This window comes from Oryctolagus cuniculus, chromosome 15, assembly GCF_051225735.1.
Source record: "Oryctolagus cuniculus isolate XC-2025 breed Fujian yellow rabbit chromosome 15, ASM5122573v1, whole genome shotgun sequence".
NCBI classification, from domain to species: Eukaryota; Metazoa; Chordata; class Mammalia; order Lagomorpha; family Leporidae; genus Oryctolagus; species Oryctolagus cuniculus.
Window position 1 is genome coordinate 6,791,413 of NC_142881.1, and position 21,162 is coordinate 6,812,574.

The window sequence follows — 21,162 nt, forward strand, 5'->3', positions numbered from 1 at the left end:
CAGCCCGGGAAGGGTTGTGGAGCCTGACTGCTTCTGGAGTTTTCCATCCTGGGGCCTGTTTGGGCAGATGAAGCTTCCGCAGTGTTTGCCTGCCTGGGCTTTATGGCCTGAATTATTGTTGAGAGGAGAGAGGCATTCCCCTCCCCCGAGCTGAAGGGCGGCCTACCTGGATCTGACCCTTTGACCTTGGTCTCTGTGTCTCCTCTGTTCTGCAGGTGCCCAGGTGTGGCAACGTTGACAGGTGCAGTTGGGCTCCCTAGCACCTGTCTTCAGTGTGTGTTGGAGTGTGCCCGTGGCTACCAAGGCCACTCGCAGACACCAGGGAGCCGTGGTGGCGGGTGGGGCCAGGCAGCTGCTCCAAGTGGCTGGCGCTAGCAGGCACCGTCTGAGGCTGCAGGCCCCAAGCAGCCCCCACACTGGGCTGTGCCGCCCAGGTCACCCAGCAGAGCTCCTCGAGGCCCTAGACCAGCTCGGGGTGGGGGTGGGGGGGCTGGGGGCTGGGAGGGCATGGCTGGTTCCTAGGGGTCTCCCCGTCCTGTGTCCTGAGACTGCCTGAGGGCCATGAGAGCAGGCCGGCCTGCAGATGCTGCCCAGGTGTGATCGGCTGGCCGTTCCAGGCTGTCCCTTCAGGGCTGTCCCCTAACCCCTAGGCCATCCCGTCCCGCGCTTGTGGGAGACTCGAGTTTCATTGACAGTTGTTAGGAACTTGGGGCTGGTGGGGTTTCTCTGGCTGTGCAGTTTTACAAAGTGCCATCTGAAAAATTCAGAAGCTGTGTTCCTGCCAGCCCGGTGAAGGGGAAGGGAGACTTTGGTGGGGAGACATCAAAAACTCTTAATAAGGAGCGGGGGGGGGGGGGGGGGGCTTCTTTTCTGGAAAACCCCAGTGACTGAGTAAGATTTTGTTCTTTTCTTCATTTTCAACTCCGTGCGTTCTGCTTCTTAAACACCATGCACACACACTCGCACACTCACACGGGTGCACACACGCAGGGGTGGGCGTGCACACACGCAGGGGTGGGTAGGTGGGCTTATTCCATTCTCGGATGCTACAGTCATCCATTCTCGGATGCTACAGTCAGGACAGTATACTGTCACTCCCGCCTCCACCTCCCCTCCCCCACGCCTTCAGGCGAACTGCTTATTCCTTGTGCTCCTCAGAGTTCCTTTTTAGAAACCCCAGCAAACAGGAGTTTCTATTCTTATTTTTCCCTTGGTTCTCGTCCAGGCCTCTTTGCAGCTGGCTGGTAGCTGTGGGCCATGGATGTGCTCTGTGATGGGGGCGAGCTGCCATGACCCCCTGCCCCGGTGGCCCCTGTGCTGTTTCCAGTCTTGTTTGGCCATTGAGTGGCAGGTGCACACTCAGGTTCGGGCTGGGGCCCATCCATCTTCCCAGGTGTGCTCCCACTGGTGGCGTGGCCACTCGGCCGCGCCCGCCACCCTGCAGGACGCTGCCGCAGGGGGAGCCCCAGGCAGCTGTGCCTGAGGTGGGCTCCTCCTCACCCTTGCCACGCAGGCCTGCCGGACAGGTGAGTCGCTGGTTGGCTCTCTGCCCGTCAGCTGATTTCCCGTGTGCTGCTTTGTGTTCTTTTCCTTTCTCCCTTTAAGAGCATCGAGCTGTGTACTGGTTGAGTGGATGTTCAGGAGGTGAGCGTTTCTGGTTTGAGTCTTTCATTTGTTCTTTGTTTTCTGACCTCGCGTCTGGCATTGCCGAGCTTTTCTGAGCGAGAGCTTAGCCTGCCACACGTTTCACCCGCGTGAGCGCGTGGTCTGTAGGACACGCCAGGCTCTTTCAGCTGCTGGCCCAGCTGCTGGGGTTTTCACCTCCGCAGAAGGAACCTGCTGTGGGGAGCCAGCACCCCCAGCCCCAGCCCCGGAAGCCGTTCCTCTGCCTTCTGCCTCTGCGGGGTCCCCTCTGCCGGCCACCTTGCAGCAGTTGGAATCGCACTGTGTGGGCTGTCTCGCCTCGCATACTGCCTCCAAGGTGCACCCGAGCCGTAGCGCCGAGTGGCGCTGGTCTCGGTATGGCCGCGGGTAACCGTTGTGTCTGTTCACCAGCCGCCGGGATTCGGGTCCCTGCTGCTCTCTGGATGCGACGCCCAGTGCTGCTGCGAACCCTGGGCCAGGTTCTGGAGGACGCGAGCTTCTGTTTCTTCAGGCGCAGGCGCTGGTGGGCCAGGGGAGTTTGAGAAGCTGCAGGGCTGTTTGCCTGCGGGCGACACGGTCCCCCCCACCAGTGCTTCTGCCTCTTTCGGCATGTGTGTATTTTTATCGAATTTGTTAATTATAATTATTTCTTGGATTTTTAATTAGAAACATCTTTCCAACCCAAGATTATAAAGCGGTTCTCTTGTTTCCTTCTGGAACTTCTCTGGATTGATACTGCAGTCTCTACTCTGTGTGCAGTTTATCGGGTGTAGCGTGAGACTGTGTCTGTTGAGAGCCCTGTCTTGTGTTCTCTGCTTCGGTTCTACCTTCAGCATCTGCTGCCTTGGGTCGACTTCGGAACAGTCTCTGCACTGTCCTTGGTACCTGTGTGTCCACACGTCCCCGTGTACCTTCACTACTGAGGTTTTCGCCAACGCGGTGGTGTGGGCTCATCGGGCAGGGTGAGTGCCTGTTGGTCTTCACAGAGCTCTCCCGAATAAGCCCACCTGTCCATTTTTCCATTAAGGATTTGAAAAGAGACTGGAAGTAGCTGCTTAGATGGGGCTCGGATTTGGCTTGCTAGGGAGGATTTGTGTCCCCCTGGGGCTGAGGCTTCCCGTCTAGGACGCAGGGTGCCTTTCTGCGCACGTGGCCCCACGTTGCTGTACTTTTAGGTCTTCTTCCGATGCTTTTGCCAGTTCTTGTAAATTTCTTTCTAGAGATTTGCTCTTTGGTGTCGTGGGCCCCCCTTCCCACTCGGAAGGCAGATTTCCACAGACAGGGCAGCTGGGCGTAGCTCGCAGAGACCTCTGCTATGCCTCATGGCTTCGTCCCCAGTCAGCCAAGGCACAGACTTGAGCCCAAGCGCGGCTGGGGTGGGGGCACGGCTCAGGTTACCTGAAGACCCTCTGTGAGTGGTTTCAGGTCACTTAACCTCCCGACAGGGATGTGGCTTTGTGCAGAGGAGAAACGGAGGCCCAGAAGGTGGACGGGGCTTGAAGGCTGCCGTGGGCACGCTCTGGCTGGGGGCTGCAAGTTGGCCGTCCGTGGTGCACGCCACCAGCGTGTGCACCCAGGATGGGGTGCTGAAACCGGCCGGGGGTGCTCCCTTTCCGGTGGGTGCTCTTTCTCGGGGTGCCTGCCCTGGAAGCCCCCATCTGGAAGGGAGATGTGTACTGCTGGGGCGGAACCCGGAGGGCGCCCTGCTCAGCAGTCCTGTGGCAGCTGAACGCCGGCCGCTGCCCACCGCAAGGCCTGCTGAGCTGTCTCCGAGTCCACGCGCGCACTGCCGGCCCCGCCAGAGCCCTGTGTGCTTTGGAAAGGCCCCTCGACTTTGTCAGGCAAAGAATTCTCTTCACGCCAAGCTGCGAGTGAGGAGGTTTCACAAGCCCCATTCGGAGTGTGTGCTGGCCGGAACGCACACCGCAGAAGCAAAATGTTTGTTTTCCGATTGTGAGGGCGCCAGGAGGCCCTCTGGCGTCCGCCCTGCTCTGTGTCGGCCATCTGCCGTGCAGGGGCCCGGTGCAGAAACAGTGTCCACCAGCACGGGTGGGGGGGGGTGGCTCTGGGCCTCCAAGGCCTGTTCCTGTTCACAGCAGCTCAGGGTGCAGGCCTCAGGACCACAGGGCCGCACACAGCGGCTGAGCCAGGGCCCCCACTGCGAGCAGTCCCTGAGTCAGGTGCTGGCGTGCAGGGCTGCACTGGAGAGGGGATCCAGGAGCCTGCTTCCAGGAGTGATCTAAGCTGGAGTTTAGTGGGCAGGAGTTTACCGGGGGGTAAGGGAGAAGTGGCCATGGTGGTCAGGACGGTACTGACCCAAGCTTGGCAGCAGAGGCTGGGAGGGTTTGCCGTGGAAGGAGCTGTAGCATGCTTGGGGAGCAGTGCCGGGCAGCTGGGGACATGGGGGCAGAGCCCTGATGGCAAGGGGCCTCTGGGAGGCTGACCCACGGGTGCTGTCCAGGCTCTGGTCCGCACGGAGGGATGGCCCACTGAGCGCCAATCCAGGGACCCCTTGCATCTCCCAAGGTCATCTGGGTTCACTTTCAGGGTCCCTGTTAGGAGCCCCCTGGACAACTGGGGACACAGGGACTGCTGGGACCTAGTTCTGCCCTTCTTGGGGCAGGCTGTGTCCAGGAGCGACTTCCCCTCCTGTCTCCAGACCGCAGGTCATTCTCCCCATCGGCCTCGGCCCTCCTGGACCTGGGCCTCCAGTTGCCAGAGGCCGGGCCACACTGTGTATGCACATGAAGGGCAGCTCCTGAGGCCAGCCGAGCAGGGAGCCCCGACCTGGGTGTTGCCCCTCCCCAGGTCACTCTGAGGGGCCCTGGCCTGGCCACCACACAGTGCACCTGGCCCTGCCCCCCCGTGGACCGCCCAGACCTGCAGAAATGTCCGAGACCTGGAGCAATTCATGTTCTCTGACTCTGCTTCCTCATTTGCAAGAAAGGGCGAGTGACCAGCCTGAGCCGAGACCGACCCCCAGACCAGCCCCTCCCTGGCTTGGCCACACCTGCAGCATTCTGCAGAGGGGAGCCGAGGCGGCAGCACTGGACAGGCAGGGACCCCGCCCCCATGATTTTCCAGAGCCAGGCTTCCCCCGAGGCCCCCCAACCCTCATGTGCTTCCAGAACCTGAGGTAGGGAAGTGCCCTGATCCAGGGACAGACCAGGGTGCTCGCAGGCCTGGGCCGCCTGGCTTCCCCTGTGAGCGTCGCGGCTGGCGCAGTGGCCTGCAGCATCAGTGTCCCATATGAGCTCCGGTGCACATCCCAGCTGCTCCACTTCCAGTCCAGCTAAAAATTTATTTCTTTGAGAGACAGAAAGGTCTTCATCGGCTGGTTCACTCCCCCAGTGGCCACGACAGCCAGAGCTGGGCTGATCTGAAGCCAGGAGCCAGGAGCTTCCTCCAGGTCTCCCACCTGAGTGCAGGGGCCCAAGCACTTGGGCCATCCTCCACTGCTTTCTCAGGCCACCAGAGGGAGCTGGATCGGAAGAGGGCAGCTGGGACACAGCCCAGATACCGGCGCCACAGGTGGAGGCTTAGCCCACCATGCCAGGGCCCCGGCACAGCAGGGAGCCCCCTCCACCTGCTGCAGGCAGCTTGGGGAAGAGAATCCCCACCCCGTGCCCCTCTGGCCCCTGCTGCCTGTGAGTACAGCTTCATGCAAATGTTGGTTTACCAGAGATGGATTGAAGGTAGGCCAGAATACGCCTGTGCCTTTTTTTTTCCCCCCAGTTAAAAATAAACCACCCCTAGGAAACCACATGCCTGCTGTCTTGGTAGCTTCTGTGCCAGCTTCAGCAGAAATCAGACTTCGAGAACTTCTGGGCCATTAGCCACCCGTTCTCGTGGCCTGGTGTTCTCCTGATACTTGGAGAATTCCAGTCTCGAGGAAACGCCTTGGCCCGGCCAGGGCCTGGGCTGTTCATCCTGGCCTGCCGATGCCTTGCGGCTGGCTCCCTAAAAACCTCCTAACCATGAGGTCCGTGGGAGTCTAAAAAGAAGGAAAGCAGGTTTGCCACCTTGAAGAGCAGTGGCTGGAGGCGAAGGGGCCCCTGTCTGGAAGGGCGGCACCCAGCGCCGGGGTGTGTGCAGGTAGGTGCTGGCTGCTCCAGGAGTGGCGTGGCCAACAGCCACCACCCCCAGCAAACACGAGGCAGCAGTGCCCAGGGTGGGACTCCTGGCAGGGCCTGGCGGTCAGAGTCTGCCCAGGGCTTGCTCTTCCTGTTCTGGAAGGGACATCCTGCTGAGCAGGTGTGTAAGGGAGGGGGTGCTGTGCCCTGGGGGCTTGTGATGGTGCCGGACCGAGGGGAGGCTTCCAGGAGACGCTGTGTGGAGGCAGGAAGGCCCACGGGACTGGGCACCGCAGGGGCTGCCCTGGCGAGGGGGCCGTCAGGAGCTCAGCGAGGGCTCTTTGTGGCCAGGGTGACAACAGCTCCAGGATCTTGTGGTCCCTGCAGTGGCCAGCAAAGCAGCCGGGTGAGGACACAGGGTGGGAGGCCCACAGGGCAACAGCGTGGTCCTTGCGGCTCCAGACCTCGGCCGCCTCCTCCCAGCCTCTCGGGCTCGGGGGCCGGGGAGGGAGAGGAACACGTTTCTCTGGGGAAAACCAGGGAGGAGGGGAGCGGCCGCCGCACCCTCAGCCCTCAGAGCCCCCTGCGGCCAGCCGGCCAGCCTTGGCCCTGCCCCAGTTCCCCAGGCCTGCGTGTGGGGACGCACTCCTGGCCAGATCCTGTGGTTTCCCCTGCCCCGCCCAGTCCTCGCCCTTCCTGGCCCTGGAGTGGGTTTTGGATGAAACCCGGGGTGAAGTTGAGCACCGAGGATGTTCCCGGTGTGGGACTGCTCCCTCCTGCTGGCTCGCCTGGCGGGGCCGCGGGGCCCGTGCTGAAGGGCCGACGCTCTGCCGGCCGGGGCGTGGGGCTGCGTCCCTGGTTTTCAGCTTGCACCCAGAAAGCAAGGCCCAGGCCACCTGTGGCTCTGTCCTTAGGGACCAGGCAGGGGCCTCCCGAGCAGGATGGTGCAGAATAGGGGCCAGAGGGGAGGCGGGGTGGGCACAGAGCACCCGGCAGGCCACTGGGGACAAGTGCGTGGCCAGTGAGGGAAACGCGCCACTCCACAGTGGAGCAGGCCCCACTGCCTGCCTCTTGCAGACACTGGGGCGGTTCTGATGGTTGCCTCGGGGCTCTAGCCCAAGGCCGCCTGGTCAGTTCCCACTGAGCTCTGTCGGGCTGGGGCTGGTTTCAGTGGACCAGGAGCCTGCGAGGGGGACGCTCGGTCCTGGAGCAGCATTTCACCTTGCAAGGACGTGTCCCTGTGGCCCCAGAACCTCTCCACGCTGCAGCTTTCCCCACACTCCGCGGAGGGCACACCGGCCTCCAACAGGCCCAGGCAGCGTCCCTCCTGGGAACACCCTGTGTTGCGGGAGGCTGGGTGGGAGCCTGCCCCCGCGGCATGGTGGGCACCAGCAGCGACAGGCTGGACGGGGTCCGGGCAGAGCGGTGGCTGACACATTCCTGCCGGTAGGCGGCACGTTCATGTGGGGCTCTTGGTTTTCACTGTGGCAGAAACAGTAGCGTGGGAGTCCACAGAGGTTTCAAGGGGACACGCGGCTCTGCAGGGGAACAGGGAGCCTCTGAGGTGCCTCTGAGGAACACTGGGGTTCAGCAGGGCTCTGTTGGGGAACACTGAGGGTCTGTGCCATCTTGTGGTTTGCTTGTGATGAAATTTGCCAGCCCAACCTTGTAACTCTCAGCTGGCCACACAGCAGGAAGGGGGCGGCCTGGGTGCCCTTGGCCCCCCTGTACCTGACCTCCAGGTCAGAGCCCAGGGGTTGGAGAGTCTGGTCTGCAGCGTGATGCCTTGTGCAGGGCAGTCTGGACCTGCAGCAGCCTGTCTGGCCTCGCTCTGTCCAGGGCGCACTGGAGGCCAAGGCTGCCCGTCTCCACAGGGTCCAGGGAGCAGGGTGTTCCGCACCTGCTGTGGTGGGCACTGCCCAACCTGGGTCTTGGTCAGTTCCCGCCGCTGTAGCCAAGTGCCTCAGGGGGCTGACTGGCAGCAACAGAAGGAGTCCAGGGTCAAGGTGCCGGCAGGTGGTGTCTGCGAGGGCCAGCAGAGGGGGCAGCTCCTCGGTCCTTGCAGGCACAAGGCTTGTAGAGGCCCCAGACCGTTCCTGAGGGAGGGGTCTTCATGCCGTGATCGCCCCAGAGGCCCCCATTCTCACTGCTGCCCCAGCCGGGAACGCAGCCTGAACACCAGGAGTGTCGGTATTTGCTGTCTCGCTGGCCGTAAGGCTGGGCTCCTGCCCCTGCACCTTTTACCACTGACCACAAGAGACAGGGCAGGAAGCCGGGGTGGGCAGCGGGGCTCGGGGGCAAGCACAGGACATTTTCTGTTGGGGTTTCTCCCGGGGCTTCCTGTCCTGTTTCACAGGGCAGCTCACGGGAACCGCGACGCGGGCCTAGGAGCTGGGCGTGCTTGGGTGAGCAGACGAGGCCGGCACTCCTGGCTCTCGTCACCCACCTGGCCCCGATGCCAGCCATCCCGTGGACACTGGGCAGACAGAACTTGATTGTTCACATTTGTTATATCTGTGGGTTATTTTTTAAAAAGATTTATTTATTTGAAAGGCAGAGTGAGGGGTTGGGGGAGAGACAGAAAAAAAAAATCTTCCATGCACTGGTTCACTCTACAAGTAGCAGCAATGGCCAGGGCTAGATTAGGCTGAAGCCAGGAGCCTGGAACTCCATCCGGGTCTCCTATGTCGGCTGCAAGGGCCCAAGTACCTTGCTGTCCCAGGTGCCTGGCAGAGCAGCTCCGTGGGCACTCTGATACGGGGTGCCCATGTGGCGAGCTGCGGCTCAACCTGCTGTGCCGCGCTGCCCGCCCCTTCCCAGTCATTCCTGCACACCACAGCTCCCGTACAGGTGCACTCGGACAGCCAGACTTCTACGTCACTCATGCCCCTTGGCCTCACCCTTGGGCTGCCTCTGTCTGGGGCAGCCTGCCCAGTAGGGCCAGGAACATAGGGTGCCCTCAGTTTGCTGCCCTGGCTCTGGTCAAGAGTGTCCGGAGGGTGAAGGGGCCTTCGCCTCACCGAGCATGGGGTGCACTTCCAGGCACGGCTGGTCCTTCTAAGCCTGCTCTGGGAGTGTCCGTGGCCTGGGGCTGGGGGCTCTTCTACGTGAGGCGCCACCTCTCACTCTGCTGGGGTCGGGGGCAGCGGAGGTCGTGCTGTGTGAACACTGGGGCTGGGCTGGATTCCTTCCAGCTCCCTGTGGGGCCAGCTGCAGGACCCCGGGCTCCCTGTGAGCCTGAGCCAGCATCTCCAGTCTACCTGGGGTCCAGCCCCGTCTCCCCACTAACCAGAAGATTCCACGGGAAGCCAGCTTGACAGCTGGTTTCCGCATGGAGGGCCCTCCGCAGGCACAGCCACTCTCCAGAAAGCACACCTTGCAGTTCCCGGTCACCGGGCCCGGCAGCCCTGGCCCACGTCTTGATTTCAAAGCCACACAGACACTGCGACCTGTGAAAGCGCCGGGGCCCTCAGACGGGTCTGTGGTCTCTGTTGGCAGGTGTGCTGCGTGGCACGTGGCAGGTGCTCCATCCGAGTTCCCGTGTGCGAGGAAGCTACCCCCGTGCACAGCCCCACTGTCCCCTTTCAGAGGGGGCTGCGGGCCCACCCCCTTCTCTGGCCGATCGGCACCCATCCCGTATCAGGGCCGGCACAGGAGCAGCTCCCTGGATGGCTGGGACAGGCCCCGGGGCAGAGGTGTCCGCCTGGGCGTGCAGTGCAGTCTGGCCACGTGTCATCTTTACCCAGCCCCCTTCTCGCGAGGCTGGCGCTGTGTGTCTGCGTGTCCACGGCTGCCACGTTGCACCTGACCCCATGTCTGAAAGCACGTGTGTGAGGGGTGGAGGTTCTCTCTTCTCCATCTCCCAGCGTGACTGGAACATCCGTGCTGCTGGAGTGTCGTGCACACCTTGAACTGTGTTAAGATGAAAGTCCTAGAGCAGAACTCGCCCGAGCGAGCCTGCTTCCCGTGGCCTCCCCAGGACCAGGTGTTCGGGGAGGAGCTGAGTTTTGCCTTTCTCATCCCCCCTCCTGGGGGGTGGGGGGGGCATCCATGGCCTTGCGGGGAGGTGGTGCCAGGAGGGCGCAGGCCCTTGGTGACCAGTGTGTGTCCTCCACAGAACGGGCAGGCCTTCAGCAGCCTCTGCTGCCTGAGCGCGGGCGTGGACGACTGCGGCCCCCAGAGCCCCTTCGCCCTGCACGTCGGCAGCACCCGGTCCTGGGCCACCCTGCTCTCGGCGTCCGGCCCGGGTGGCAGGACCCCCGCCGGTACCCCGGTGCCCGAGCCTCTCCCCTCCTCCTCGGACGACCCCCTCGCCTGCCAGGAGGACGCGTGCTGCGAGGAGTCGGACAGCTGCGCCCCCGATGACGACGGCAGGAGACCGGAGCCGGCCGCAGCCTGGCGGGACCGCGGGGCCGCGGGGCACAGCCTCTGCTCCCTGGATGGCGAGCTGGACATCGAACAGATAGAGAACAACTGAGGGGCCTGGCCCCAGGGGGGTGGGCGTGTGTCCGAACCCCCCAGCCTCCCTCTGGGCACCAGGTGGGCGTGGGGCCTGCTCAAGTCCTCCCAGGGAGAGGGCCTCGGGCCCCATGACAGCCGACCTGGCCCCGCGCGCGGCGGACCGCGTCAGCCTCTCACCAGCTACTCCAGCACACGGAACTACTGTAGCCCCTCGAGCAGCTTTCTGGTTGGGGTCCTTTCGTCCTTGTCCTCGTGGGATGTCAAGCAGTCACTTCCCAGCAGAGCTGGGTGCCGTCCGCCTCCCCGGCTGGGGCCGTCAGCGGGCCTGGGCCCCCGCGGCCACGCTCGGGTCCGCTGTGGGGGGTCCACTGTGGGGGTCTGCCTGCAGCTCCGTTCACTCAGCTTGTTCCGTGCCTTCTCTCCCAGGCCTCCCTGCTCAGCCGTGGGAAGGTTCGGGAGACGCTTCCTTCTGTAGCGACAGCAGAACCGTTTGGCCTTAATTCCACGTGGGGGAGGCCGAGGCCCTCCAGAGGGGAAGCCCACGTCCAGATGCTTGGGGCCCAGGGAACACCAGTGGGGAGGTGCTTGGTAGCGCCTGTCCACGTCGGGCGGGGCCGCGCTCGCCTCCCTGGCTCCCCGGCTCCATTACTTCGGGGCTGCCTTGGCGGGGCTGGCAGACGCTGCCCAAGTGTGGAGGTGGCACCGTGGCAGGGCGACCTCTCGCACGTGTCCTCGGGACGAGCCGTGACCGGGTGCACACGGCGCAGCCCTGTGCACAGTGGGAAGGGCACACCGGCTGCCCTGCGGCCTGGGGTGGGGGCCGCCGCGCCCCCGCGGAACTCCCAGCGCTGGGCGCACGCTCAGGGGCCCTGCTGCACGCCAGATGGGCGCGTTCTTGTCCCCCAAGGGAGCTCAGTCCCCCAGGCCACCTCCCTGCTCAGGCCCTGCCTGAGCGCAGCTTGAGTCACACCCGCACCCTCCCAGCCCCTCCCTCATGGCATCTCCGGGGGCCCCCACGGACACACAGCTGTGCTCCCTGAGCCCCTGACTCCCGGCGAAGTGGGCGTCTTCCGCAGGCGTGAGCGGCGGGCAGGCGACAGGCAGCTGGTGTGTTCTAGCTCACTGATGCGCGGTTGAGGCGCCTTTGTCGCCACCTGTGTTGCTCGTGTCCCGTGGGTGGCCAGCACCCGCTCCTGCAGGTCGGCTCCAGGAGGCTCTCGCCGCCTTTCTCCCGAAGGCAGAGTCATCCTGGCGCCCCTGGCCGAGCCACACCTTCTCCCTCAGGCCAGGGCTGGCTCCCGCCGTGACTCGGGGGTGGCGCTTCTACTGAGGTCAGCCCCGTGGGTGGGGAACCAGCCCCAGTTGGCCACTGGACCACCCGGGGCTCGGGACCTGGAGAACCAAACCAGAAGGCTGGCAGTCGTGGGTCTCACCGGACCCCTGCCTGGGGGTCATGGAGGCCAAGGGTTCTGTGAGCGGGAGCCCTAGGAGAGGGAGGGCTGGCACCTGGAGTGGCCGCACGGGGGACACAGAGCCTAGCACAGACCTCCCTGTGGACGGTGGCGGCACGGTCCCTTCCGCCCTACGCCCCAGCCAGGGAGGGAGGGCAGGGCCAGCCTAGGCCCGGTGAAGAGTCCTCCCGGGCTGCAACGTGGGTCCCCGTCCCCCTACCCCCAGGCCGGCCCCGGGGCCCTGACGGGCGGAAGCGAGCCAGGCCCAAGGTGGGCTCAGCCCTTCCCACGCGCTCAGAACTCTGGCCGGGCCCCCAGCTCAGCGGCACAGCGACTGCTCGGAGAAGGCGGCTTTCGCTGGGCGAGCACAGGACCTACCAGAAGGGGCCGCCCCACCGCCCAGACGCCAGTCCATGACCCCTTGAAGGGAGGGTCCCCAGGAGCCTCTCCCTGCCCCCACAGCTGTCCCCATGGGGCGGGGGCCCTCCCCACCAGCACAGCGGCTCCTGCTGACGGCAGCGGCGGGAGCCTCATTTTTGTCGGGGCCCTGCCCGTGCTCGCTGCCTCTGGGTGAGACTGAGGAAGCGGGTGCCCACGCCGGCCCTTGCCCAGGGGCCCTGACGCCCAGGAGGGGGTCAGGGCTCTGGGAGAGCAGGGTGGGGACGAGGGGCTTCCGGTCACATGGCCTCCCCACTCCCGTCGAGCCGCGCGGGCTCAGGGCCACGCCTCGCCGTTTACAGGATCACAACCCTCTTGCCTTACTCGCGGGCCTGCAGGGAGCTTGCCCCCACCACACATGCGCACTCACTCTCGGAAAGCCTTACTTTTCAACACGATTTTTTGTAGCAGGAAACGTTTTGTGAATTTGTACGCTGAAAGAAAGTTTAAATGAAGGGAAGTTCAAGGTAAAAAGGAAACAAACGGCAGTTTCCCGACGGGCCTCCCGGCGTAGGGCTGCGCCAGCCTCGCTGCCGCCACCCTGGCACCTGTGCCTGTCCCCGCTGAGCAGCGTGGAAGCCACGCGTGTTCTGTGGCCCCGCGCGGGCAGTGGTGCCGCCCTTGCCACCAGCACCCACTCGCCGACCCCGCGGGGAGCCAGTCAGAGGAAACCAGGCCTCTGAGGAGGAGAGAGGCCTTAGTTGGTCTTTTTTTTTTTTTTTTTTTAAAGGAGGTTGCAGATGGCAGTGGAGGTCTCGTACCCTAGGTAGGATAGTCCGCCCCTCTAGCGTAGTCTCGGGCAAATGAATTGTGTGTTCAGCGCGTGGGGAGACGTCCTGGGCTCGGTGGCAGAGGGCACGCAGGCGGTCGCCGGCTCGGGCGCGCGTTGCCGAGCCCAGCTTGGGGGCTCGGGTGCTGTTGCAGAGCCTCAGGAAGTGTGGCGACCGGACGTGGCACTGTGGCCCGCGTGCCGAGGGCGCCGGGGCTGCGTCCCACCCACGCCCCACCGCGGCCGGCCCCCTGCACGCAGGCCACGACTGTCTTGCACTAGAGCCGCTCTCGTCTCTCAGGAATTTGCTTGTTACTTTTACTGTGTAAATAAAGCTTCCTGGTTCGGTACCCAGCTGGAGCCGGTGGTTTTGTTGGGTGCGGTGACCTGGCAGGCCCACGCCCGCCCACGGCAGCACGGGCTCTGCGCCGGGACGGCGTGGACTGGGGCTTCCGGCCCCTCCAGTCCGTGGGAGCCCCTGCGGAGGCAAGAGCTGCCCAAGCCCGCTGTGGACGGGGGTCCCTCAGCCGGGGGCCAGGGACCTTGTGACAGGGGAGGGCTGGGTCAGCCCAGAAGCCAAGCCACGCTCCGGGCCTCGCCCCTAAGAAGGACCCAGCGTGATCTCCCACTGACTACCCTCTGGGGTAGCCACTGAGACCACCAGCTCAGCTGCGCTGCTGGGACCGCCCTCCACGGCGAGCAGGGGGGCCGAGGGTGCACATGCAGGGGTTCAGTCCCCAACCCTGCCGTCTGCCCACGGATTTGGCACGGCACAGCTCCGTCCAGGAGCCCTCCGGGAGTGAGGCCTGGGGGCACTTGCTTCTGACTCCAGGTTTGTTTTTCCTTTAGGCACCAGATCTTTCAAACAAAATGGTCTGGGGGCCAGTTCCAGAAGCGGTGAGCAAGGCTGTGCGTCCTGAGCCTCCCGTGGGCGACCATGATCCCAGGCTGGCACAGCCCCCGTCCTCAGCCCCCCCTGCCACCCACGCCTGCGGGGCACTGGCGGGCAGAGGCCGGGCGGCCTGGCTCTGGCTCGTGCAGGGAGTCCCTGGAAAGGCAGCCAGGAGGAAATCCGGCAACAGGAGTGGCGCTGGCTCTGAGTGCCCTGGGCTGCTTTCTGCACTTCAGAGTTCCCACGACAGTGGACTGCTGTTTTTTTTTTTTTTCTTTTTTTTTTTGGCCAGAGTTAGTGTGAGAGACAGAGAGAAAGGTCTTCCTTCTGTTGGTTCACTCCCCAAATGGCTGCTACGGCCAGCGCTGCGCTGATCTGAAGCCAGGAGCCAGGTGCTTCTTCCGGTCTCCCATGCAGGTGCAGGGTCCAAGCACTTGGCCATCCTCCACTGCCCTCCCGGGCCACAGCAGAGAGCTGGCCTGGAAGAGGGGCAGCCGGGACAGAACCCAGTGCCCCAACTGGGACTAGAACCCGGGGTACCGGCGCCGTAGGTGGAGGATTAGCCTAGTGAGCCGCGGCGCCAGCCTGGACTGCTTTAACCTTAAAAGAATGAATAAATAAAAGCCAGGTGCCCAGTGCATTTTCTCATCGAAGCTGGGACACCGCGCAGGGGAAGGCTGGGGCGGGCGCCATGCTGGGCTGGGCGCATGGTCTGGGCCCTCCCAAGTGCCCGCCGCCCCTGCCTGAAGACGCAGGTGCAGCCGGCAGGGATGTCCGCGCAGCAGTCAGGGCGCCCGTCCCCCACGTCAGAGGGCTGGGTCTGAGTCCCAGCTCCGCTCCCCCTTCCAGCTTCCTGCCAGTGCACGCCTTGGGCGGCAGCCGGTGACACTGCAAGTACCTGGGCCCCTGCCAGCCGGTGGGAGACCTGGGCCGGGTTCCTGGCTCAGCCCTGGCTGTCGTGGGCATTAGAGCAGTAAACCAGCAGACGGGCAGTCTTCTGTGCCCGTCTCTCGCTCTGCCTCAAGGAAATAATAAGAGGAACCTGCGCGAGTTCCACCCGCCAGCACCCACGGCTTCCCAGGCCAGGGCCCGGCCCGCCTCAGCCTGTGGGGACCCCGGTGTTCAACCTGGACCGAAGGCGGCCAGGGAGATGCAGGCAGGGTGTCACTGCCCCCTCCTCCTGGGCCTCTGCTGCAGACCCTGGAGCCCTCGGGAGCTTCGGGTTGTGCGTGGGTGAGATGGGGGAGGTGGGCCCCACACAGCCCTTTGAGGCACACTGGGCCCAGGGCTACGTCTGGGTGGGCCCAGGAACTTCAAGGTGGGGCAGGCGCGCCTCCACCCCTCTCCTCCTGGCACCTGCTCTGCTGGGCTCCAGGTCTCTGCAGCAGAGGCCCCCGGGGGAGCCCGCCCTCCCAGGGAAAGGTGTGGGGCAGGGCTGGGCTGCCGTGGGGAAGGGGCTGGAGAGGGTGTGGAGGCAGGGCCCCCCTTACCCCGGGCCCCTGGGGGAGTCACTTCCCCTCGCTGCACCTCCAAGTATTTATCTGTAAAATAACAGCCACCGCTTGGCTGGGCCCACGGCTCCTCCGCTCTCTGCCCAACAAGGCGTGGGTCCGCAGCCCACCCCCCAGCAGCAGCGCCAAAGCGGCCTCTCGGCTCATCTCCGACACCCATCGCCTGCCTTCCTGCAGAGGGCGCTGTGCAGGGGAGCTGCCCTCCAGCCCCTTCAGCTGACGGCCTGTGGTGCCAGTGACACTTGGCGGGCCAGTGGCCTCTCGTCCTAATGAGACTCGGCCTTGGGGCTGGTGCTGTGGCGCAGCGGGTCAACAGCAGTGCCTGCATCCCATATGGGCACCAATCCAAGACCTGGCTGCTCCACTTCCGATCCAGCTCTCTGCTGTGGCCTGGGAAAGCAGTAGAAGTTGGCCCAAGTCCTTGGGCCCCTGCACCCGTGTGGGAGACCTGGAAGAAGCTCCTGGCTCCCGGCTTCGGATCAGCCCAGCTCCAGCCACTGTGGCCATTTGAGGAGTGAACCAGCGGAAGGAAGACCTCTCTGTCTCTGTCTCTGTCTGCCTCTGTTCCGGGCGCTCTCTCACCTGCTTTGACAGGTGGCACCCGGCCGCTCTCGTGGTGGGTGCGGGGAGAAACAGCCCTCAGGCTCGCCCTTGAGCTGAGCGACCTTGAAGCCTGGAACGCGGTGAGGTGCCAGTCTGGGTCCAGGGACCTGGAGGCAAAGCTGCTGCCGCCTTGGTCCAGAAAGCCCCACTTACCGCCCGCCCCCAGGCCTCCAGGCGCTCGGCAGCCCTGCTCCACCTTGTTGGGGTGAGGGTAGGAGACCCTGCTCAGACCCCACCCTTGGCCCTCCCTGCCAGTCAGAGCCCAGTCGAAAGCAGTGGTCCAAGGCTGTTTATTGTTAGTTTGCTCCTGCACGTGCCAGCTGCAGCGGCCAGCACGCGTCCCCGCAGGAAGGAGGCAGCCCCAGCACTGGTCCCAGTCCTGGCCTGTGAGGGGGGCGGGGCCGGGCTGCAGGGGGCTGATACAGAGGCAGTGGCCAAAGGGTCTCTGAACCCCATCAGGCGGCGCCCGCGGCAGGTGCAAGCGACAGGGACTCGGGGACTCGGGGTGCTCCCAGCCCAGAGGGAAGCCAGCAGGTCTCCCTCAGGCGCCACTGCCGGGAGGGAACACAGGGGCTGGGGCTCAGAATGGCAGAGGGCAGGGAGGAGGGTCTTGGACGCGGCCGGAAGGAGGGGTGGGTGGGAGGGGCGCATCACTCGTGTGCGTGCTGCAGCAGCAGGTCCACGGCCTCTGCCAGGTTGTCCACATACCCATCGGCTTGCACTTCCGGGTGGTGCTCGTCACTGGGCCTGGAGAGCAGGGCGGCAGGTTAGTCCGGGATGCCCCTTGTGGCTACAGTGACGCGCCCCAGCCTGGCACATGGGCCCGCCTGACCGAGGACCCCCGCCCAGGCCTCTACCCTCTGTCCCCTGGGCTCCCAGGACCTGGGCACCAGGTAGGCGCTCCTCCTGCAGAGCCAGCCCCTCATGTAGCCACGGCTTCCTGGGGGCAGGGGGCAGGACACGCACTCCCGGCCCTGCCTTCGCGATCACAAGCAAACGGGAGCCCATGCACCCGAGGCCTGCTCGGCCCTGTGGGGATCCTGCGGCCCAAGGCCGGGAGGAAGGTGGGAGGAGTCTGCTCCGGCTCCTCCTCAGGCTGGACCCGGGGCCGGGAGGACCAGTGTGTGTCGCTGCCACCCCGAGCGGGGCCCGGCGGCCTGCACAACTGCCTGTGCCCCGCCCGGGCAGCGCACGCCCACAGGGTCTTCTTGGGTGGCCACGAGCTCTCTGGGGGGAGGGGTACTGGGGTGCAGCCTGCAGCCCACGTCTGAGTGCCAGCCCAAGTCCTGGCGGCTCCGCATCTCACCCAGCTCCTGCGCCTGCGCCTGGGCCCCTGCCGGCCACGCGGGAGACCCGCATGGAGTTCCCGGCTCCTGGCCTCAGCCTCACCCAGCCCCGCCATGGCAGCCATTTGCAGAGTGCACCAGTGGCCGGAAGACTCGTCTCTGTCTCCCTCTCTGTCATTCTGTCTTTCAAATACATAAATCTTTGAAAGAAAAAATATGTCCAGCTTTTTTTTTTAAGTCATTCGGTCCAAAAAAATGGCTAAATACTCATGCAGGCTTGAAGCAGGCCATGCCAAGGGCCCCTCTGAGGCCCTGGTCCCCGCCCAGGGGAGGGACAAGGACAAGGACAGGGACATCCACTGGCCGGAGCCTCTTATGGACTCAGGGCTCCCACCAGGACAGCCAGTCCGGAGCAGGCGGGATGGGGGCAGTCTGGTGCCGGCCTCCACTGGCAGCCTGGCCTCTGGGACGGGTTGGGGGACCCCTCCCTCAGAGCGCCCCCACCCCCAGAGTCTGTGGAAACAAGAAAGCCACCCGCCTGCCTCCCACCCAACAGTGGACCAGGCTGCCATGGTGATGGGCCAGCAGGGGGCGCTGGCAACGCAGGGGCCCAGACAAAGGCAGACCAGGCCTCCAGTGCCACCTCCAACCCCCTGTGGCGACGCTGGCTCATCCGTCCCCGGCTGCCTCCCTCAAGGACACCGTCAAAACTACGAGTGGGGTGGAGTTCAGAGCCCCCCAACCCAGAGACACCTTCGCCCGTGAGAGCCACACAAGTGGGCTGTCGGGGAGCACGCCACCAGGGACGGGAGAGCCAGCTCTGTCTTCCTGCCCTGCGGCCTCTGGGGGCGCGCCCCTCCCCACCTCATGGGCAGGGCCGAGCTATCTGAGCCTCACCCCTGCTGAGCCGTCCTCAGCTGGAAGCACCCAGCCTCTCCTGCAGGAGGAGTTCGCTGGCCCGGGGGCTTTGAGCCCTGAGGGGTAAACTGAGGCCGGGCAAAGGGCTTACTCAAGGTCTCATCACCCCTCCCCCTCCCAAAGCCACAGAACCCGGTCTGCCGGCGGGCACAGCCGCCACCGCTGTGCTCCTGAGCCCCATGGGGCACCTGCCATGGCTCACCCTGCATCCCTCACCCCTGCAGTTCACACACAGCAGGGGGGCCCTGCAAGGCATCTGGGACACAAGAGGGGGAGCTTCCCGAGGGGCTGGTGGTGTCCCGGGAAGGGCACCCCAGAGCAACAGGCTCTGGGCACCTGCCCCGCTGCAGCTGTCACACCCCGAGACTCCCACAGGTTCACACAGATACAGGGTCTCCCTCCCTCCTTGTGCCTCTGGGCCTGGCCTCCCCAGGAACCACACAGGGCCTCCTGTAGGGGGCAGGGGAGAGAAGCCCTCCCTCGGTGGGCGTGGCAGAGGGGCCTGGGCTGGCCCTGACCTCTCTGTGACCTTGAGCAGGGAGCCACCGGTGAGCCTCCTTCTCTCACCTAGAGAGTGGAGCTGTGAGGGGCCCCTCCCCCAGCTCGGAGGATGCAGCTGGCACCAGGCGTGGCCCCAGCAGGGGGACGGCAGGTGCTCGAGTGGGTGGGCAGATAAGGACAGCGCGAGATCCCTCGGGCAGGTGGCCGTGGGCACGGCAGACAGTCTGGTGGCTGACTGAACGGGCCTGCTCGTGACCAGGGTCCTCACGGGGCTCTGGCTCCCAGAGGACACCTGCCCTGGGCTTGCTCTCTGGAGAGCACGTGGCCAGGTCCTGAGGCCCAACTGTCTCCTCGGGCTCTGGCCAGAACACGGAGGCTGGGCGCCCAGGCAGGCCACCAGGCAAGTCCCGGCAGCCGACCTGATGACACGGGCCACTCCGCAGGCCTCTGGGACAGAGGAGGCAGCTGGGTCCCCTGGGGCCTCGCCACGGGCTGGACGCGCCCAGGGACCTGGAGCTGCCGCCCGCGCCCTGGGGCCGACAAAGCAGCCGCTCAGACGGTGAGTGGCCTTCACCACCTGGACTTGAGGCTGGAGCTGCCTGGTCCAGGCCCCCTGGGAGCCAGCGGCCTGGCCTGGATTCACCCTTCGGCGGCTGGCAGCTGGCAGAGCAGCAGAGCCCCGGCACTGTGAGCACCTGGTGTGCGCTCAGCCTGGAGAGGGCAGCCCAGCCCCGCAGCGTGGATTCCAAGCGCCAAGAGGCCCCAGAAGTTGACCTGCGCCCGCCCCTCTCCCTCCAGGCCCTGTGGGGGAAGGGAGACACCGCCGTCCAGCCCAGTCAGCCCTGAGACCTGTTCACAGGGCTGCTCCGAACTTTCCCTGGGTGGCCCAGGAACACGGGGGGGGGGGGGCTCAGAGGGGGCCCCCAGTTCCTCCCTGGTGCTCAGCTTGGCCCTTGATGGTCCCGGGGTGGCTGGGGTCCCACTATTTCAGGGCCTAGGGCATCAAACTCCCCGGCGACAGGTGAAGAAACCCGGGCCAGGGCCATGGAAGGGTCCCGGGAGCTCCACGCGGCAGAGCGCGCTGGTCCCCGATCCCCTGTCCTGGAGCTCTCCCGTGTCACGGTCCCCACGCCGGTGGGCCAGGCTGCCCTTTGCCGGATGCTGCTTAGGGGCCCACACGTGGAGCTCTGGTTCCAGGGAAGGGACAGTCTGAGCTTAGCGTCATGCAGCCGCCACCGGCTCGCAGGGCTCCAGGGAAAGACCCAGGACGAGCCCCTCTGAGGGAGTGGTCCAGTGGGCTCTCAGCACACCCAGCCCAACGTCCAGCGTGGAGACGCCCCGCCCCGTTGCGAGGACTGGGCCCTGGCCAGGCCACCCACGGCGGCAGAGGGGCGCGCCCACACCAGGACACGCGCATGGCGGTGGACGCGCCCACGGCGCCGGGACGCACCTGCACCCACGTACACACAGCGGCGGCTGCGAGGCCCGGCTCCTGGTCACAGACCCAACCGAGAGGCACAAGCGTGTCTCCATCATCTGTCTCTGAGGACCCCAGACGAAGCAGCGCGGAGACTGCGCCCGCCTGAGATGGAAGGGACTCGGGGCGCAGGCGCGCTGGGGGGGGGGGGGCAACACGGGAGCACACGCGAGGGGACCCACGCATGCAGTGTGAGCTCAGGGACGCGCGGCGCCCAAGAGGAGCCCTGCTTCAGTCTCCACTATTGTTGTTTTTACAGCCTCCCGGTGGCCTAGAAGGGCAGCGTCGTATTTAAGGAGACTCGCAGGAAGAGGGGGGCTCCATACCACAGCGAGGAAGACCCGAAACACCCGCAACAGAGGCCTGGGGTTCTGAGCCAAAAACAAAACTGAACTGAACGAGCCCAGCGTTCCCTGGCAGCCAAAGCGAAAAGGGGAACTCTGCAGGTTGCACCGGGGAAGACGGTCGGGGAGGCTCGGGAAGGGCCAGGAGGGGAGGGCCATGGGCCCAGCAGGGGCTCTGCAGCAGCTCAGAGGCTGCTCCTCCCAGAGTGCAGGCCCCTGACCCTCTGCTGTGGCGCCTGTTACGTGGCCCCAAGACAGCCAGCCGGGCCTGGGGCCCTGTCCTCCCAGCACCTGGCGAGCCAGCCACGCAGTGTCGGGCTCGGGTGTGCTCGCTCCTGTGCGGCAGCCTTGTCGCCGCTTGCCAGGAGGGGGGCTAGGTGGCCCTGGGCTCTCCCCTCTCCTGCCTCCTACAGGAGACAGAAGCAGCCGCAGGCCTGGGGTGGGCTGGCGGGGCTCCGGCTGGCCACAAAGTCCCAGGAGTCAGGCAGGCGGGGTTTCCGAGCCCGCGTCTAACAAGCCGCACTGCAGGAGTTTAGCGTTAGCTCCAACACTGCACACACCCTGTCTCTGAGGACGCCCCTGGGAGGGGGGCCCTCCTCATCTCCAGGACCCGGCCCCTCCGGCCCCCCCCACGTTGCAGGGTGACCCCAGGAGCCCATGTGGTGGCCCAGAGGGCCTGAGCGGTTCACGTGGAGAGGAAGAGGCAGGCCTGTCCTCCTCAAACCAGACGAGAAACCAAACACCTTAACGCCAGCGCCGAGCGCCAGCGCCCTGTGCCGAGGGTCCCGACTGAC

At 65.2% G+C, this 21,162-nt stretch overlaps 2 protein-coding genes across 3 annotated transcripts in view; one reads left to right on the forward strand and one right to left on the reverse strand.

The window, feature by feature from the left end:
- FAM53B (family with sequence similarity 53 member B) overlaps nt 1-13,186 on the forward strand; it is a 73,864-nt gene extending 60,678 nt beyond the window's left edge. For both annotated transcript variants that reach the window (XM_017338086.4, XM_089313853.1), the window contains one exon: nt 9,835-13,186. In XM_017338086.4, the coding sequence (XP_017193575.3) occupies nt 9,835-10,194 (360 nt within the window). In that variant the 3' untranslated portion in view covers nt 10,195-13,186. The remainder of the gene's footprint in view (nt 1-9,834) is intronic.
- Nucleotides 13,187-16,116: 2,930 nt separating this feature from the next.
- The window catches only part of LHPP (phospholysine phosphohistidine inorganic pyrophosphate phosphatase), a 108,170-nt gene continuing 103,124 nt past the window's right edge, over nt 16,117-21,162 (reverse strand). Inside the window, exon 7 of the mRNA XM_002722150.6 lies at nt 16,117-16,589. Within this exon, the coding sequence (XP_002722196.3) occupies nt 16,493-16,589 (97 nt within the window). The 3' untranslated portion in view covers nt 16,117-16,492. The remainder of the gene's footprint in view (nt 16,590-21,162) is intronic.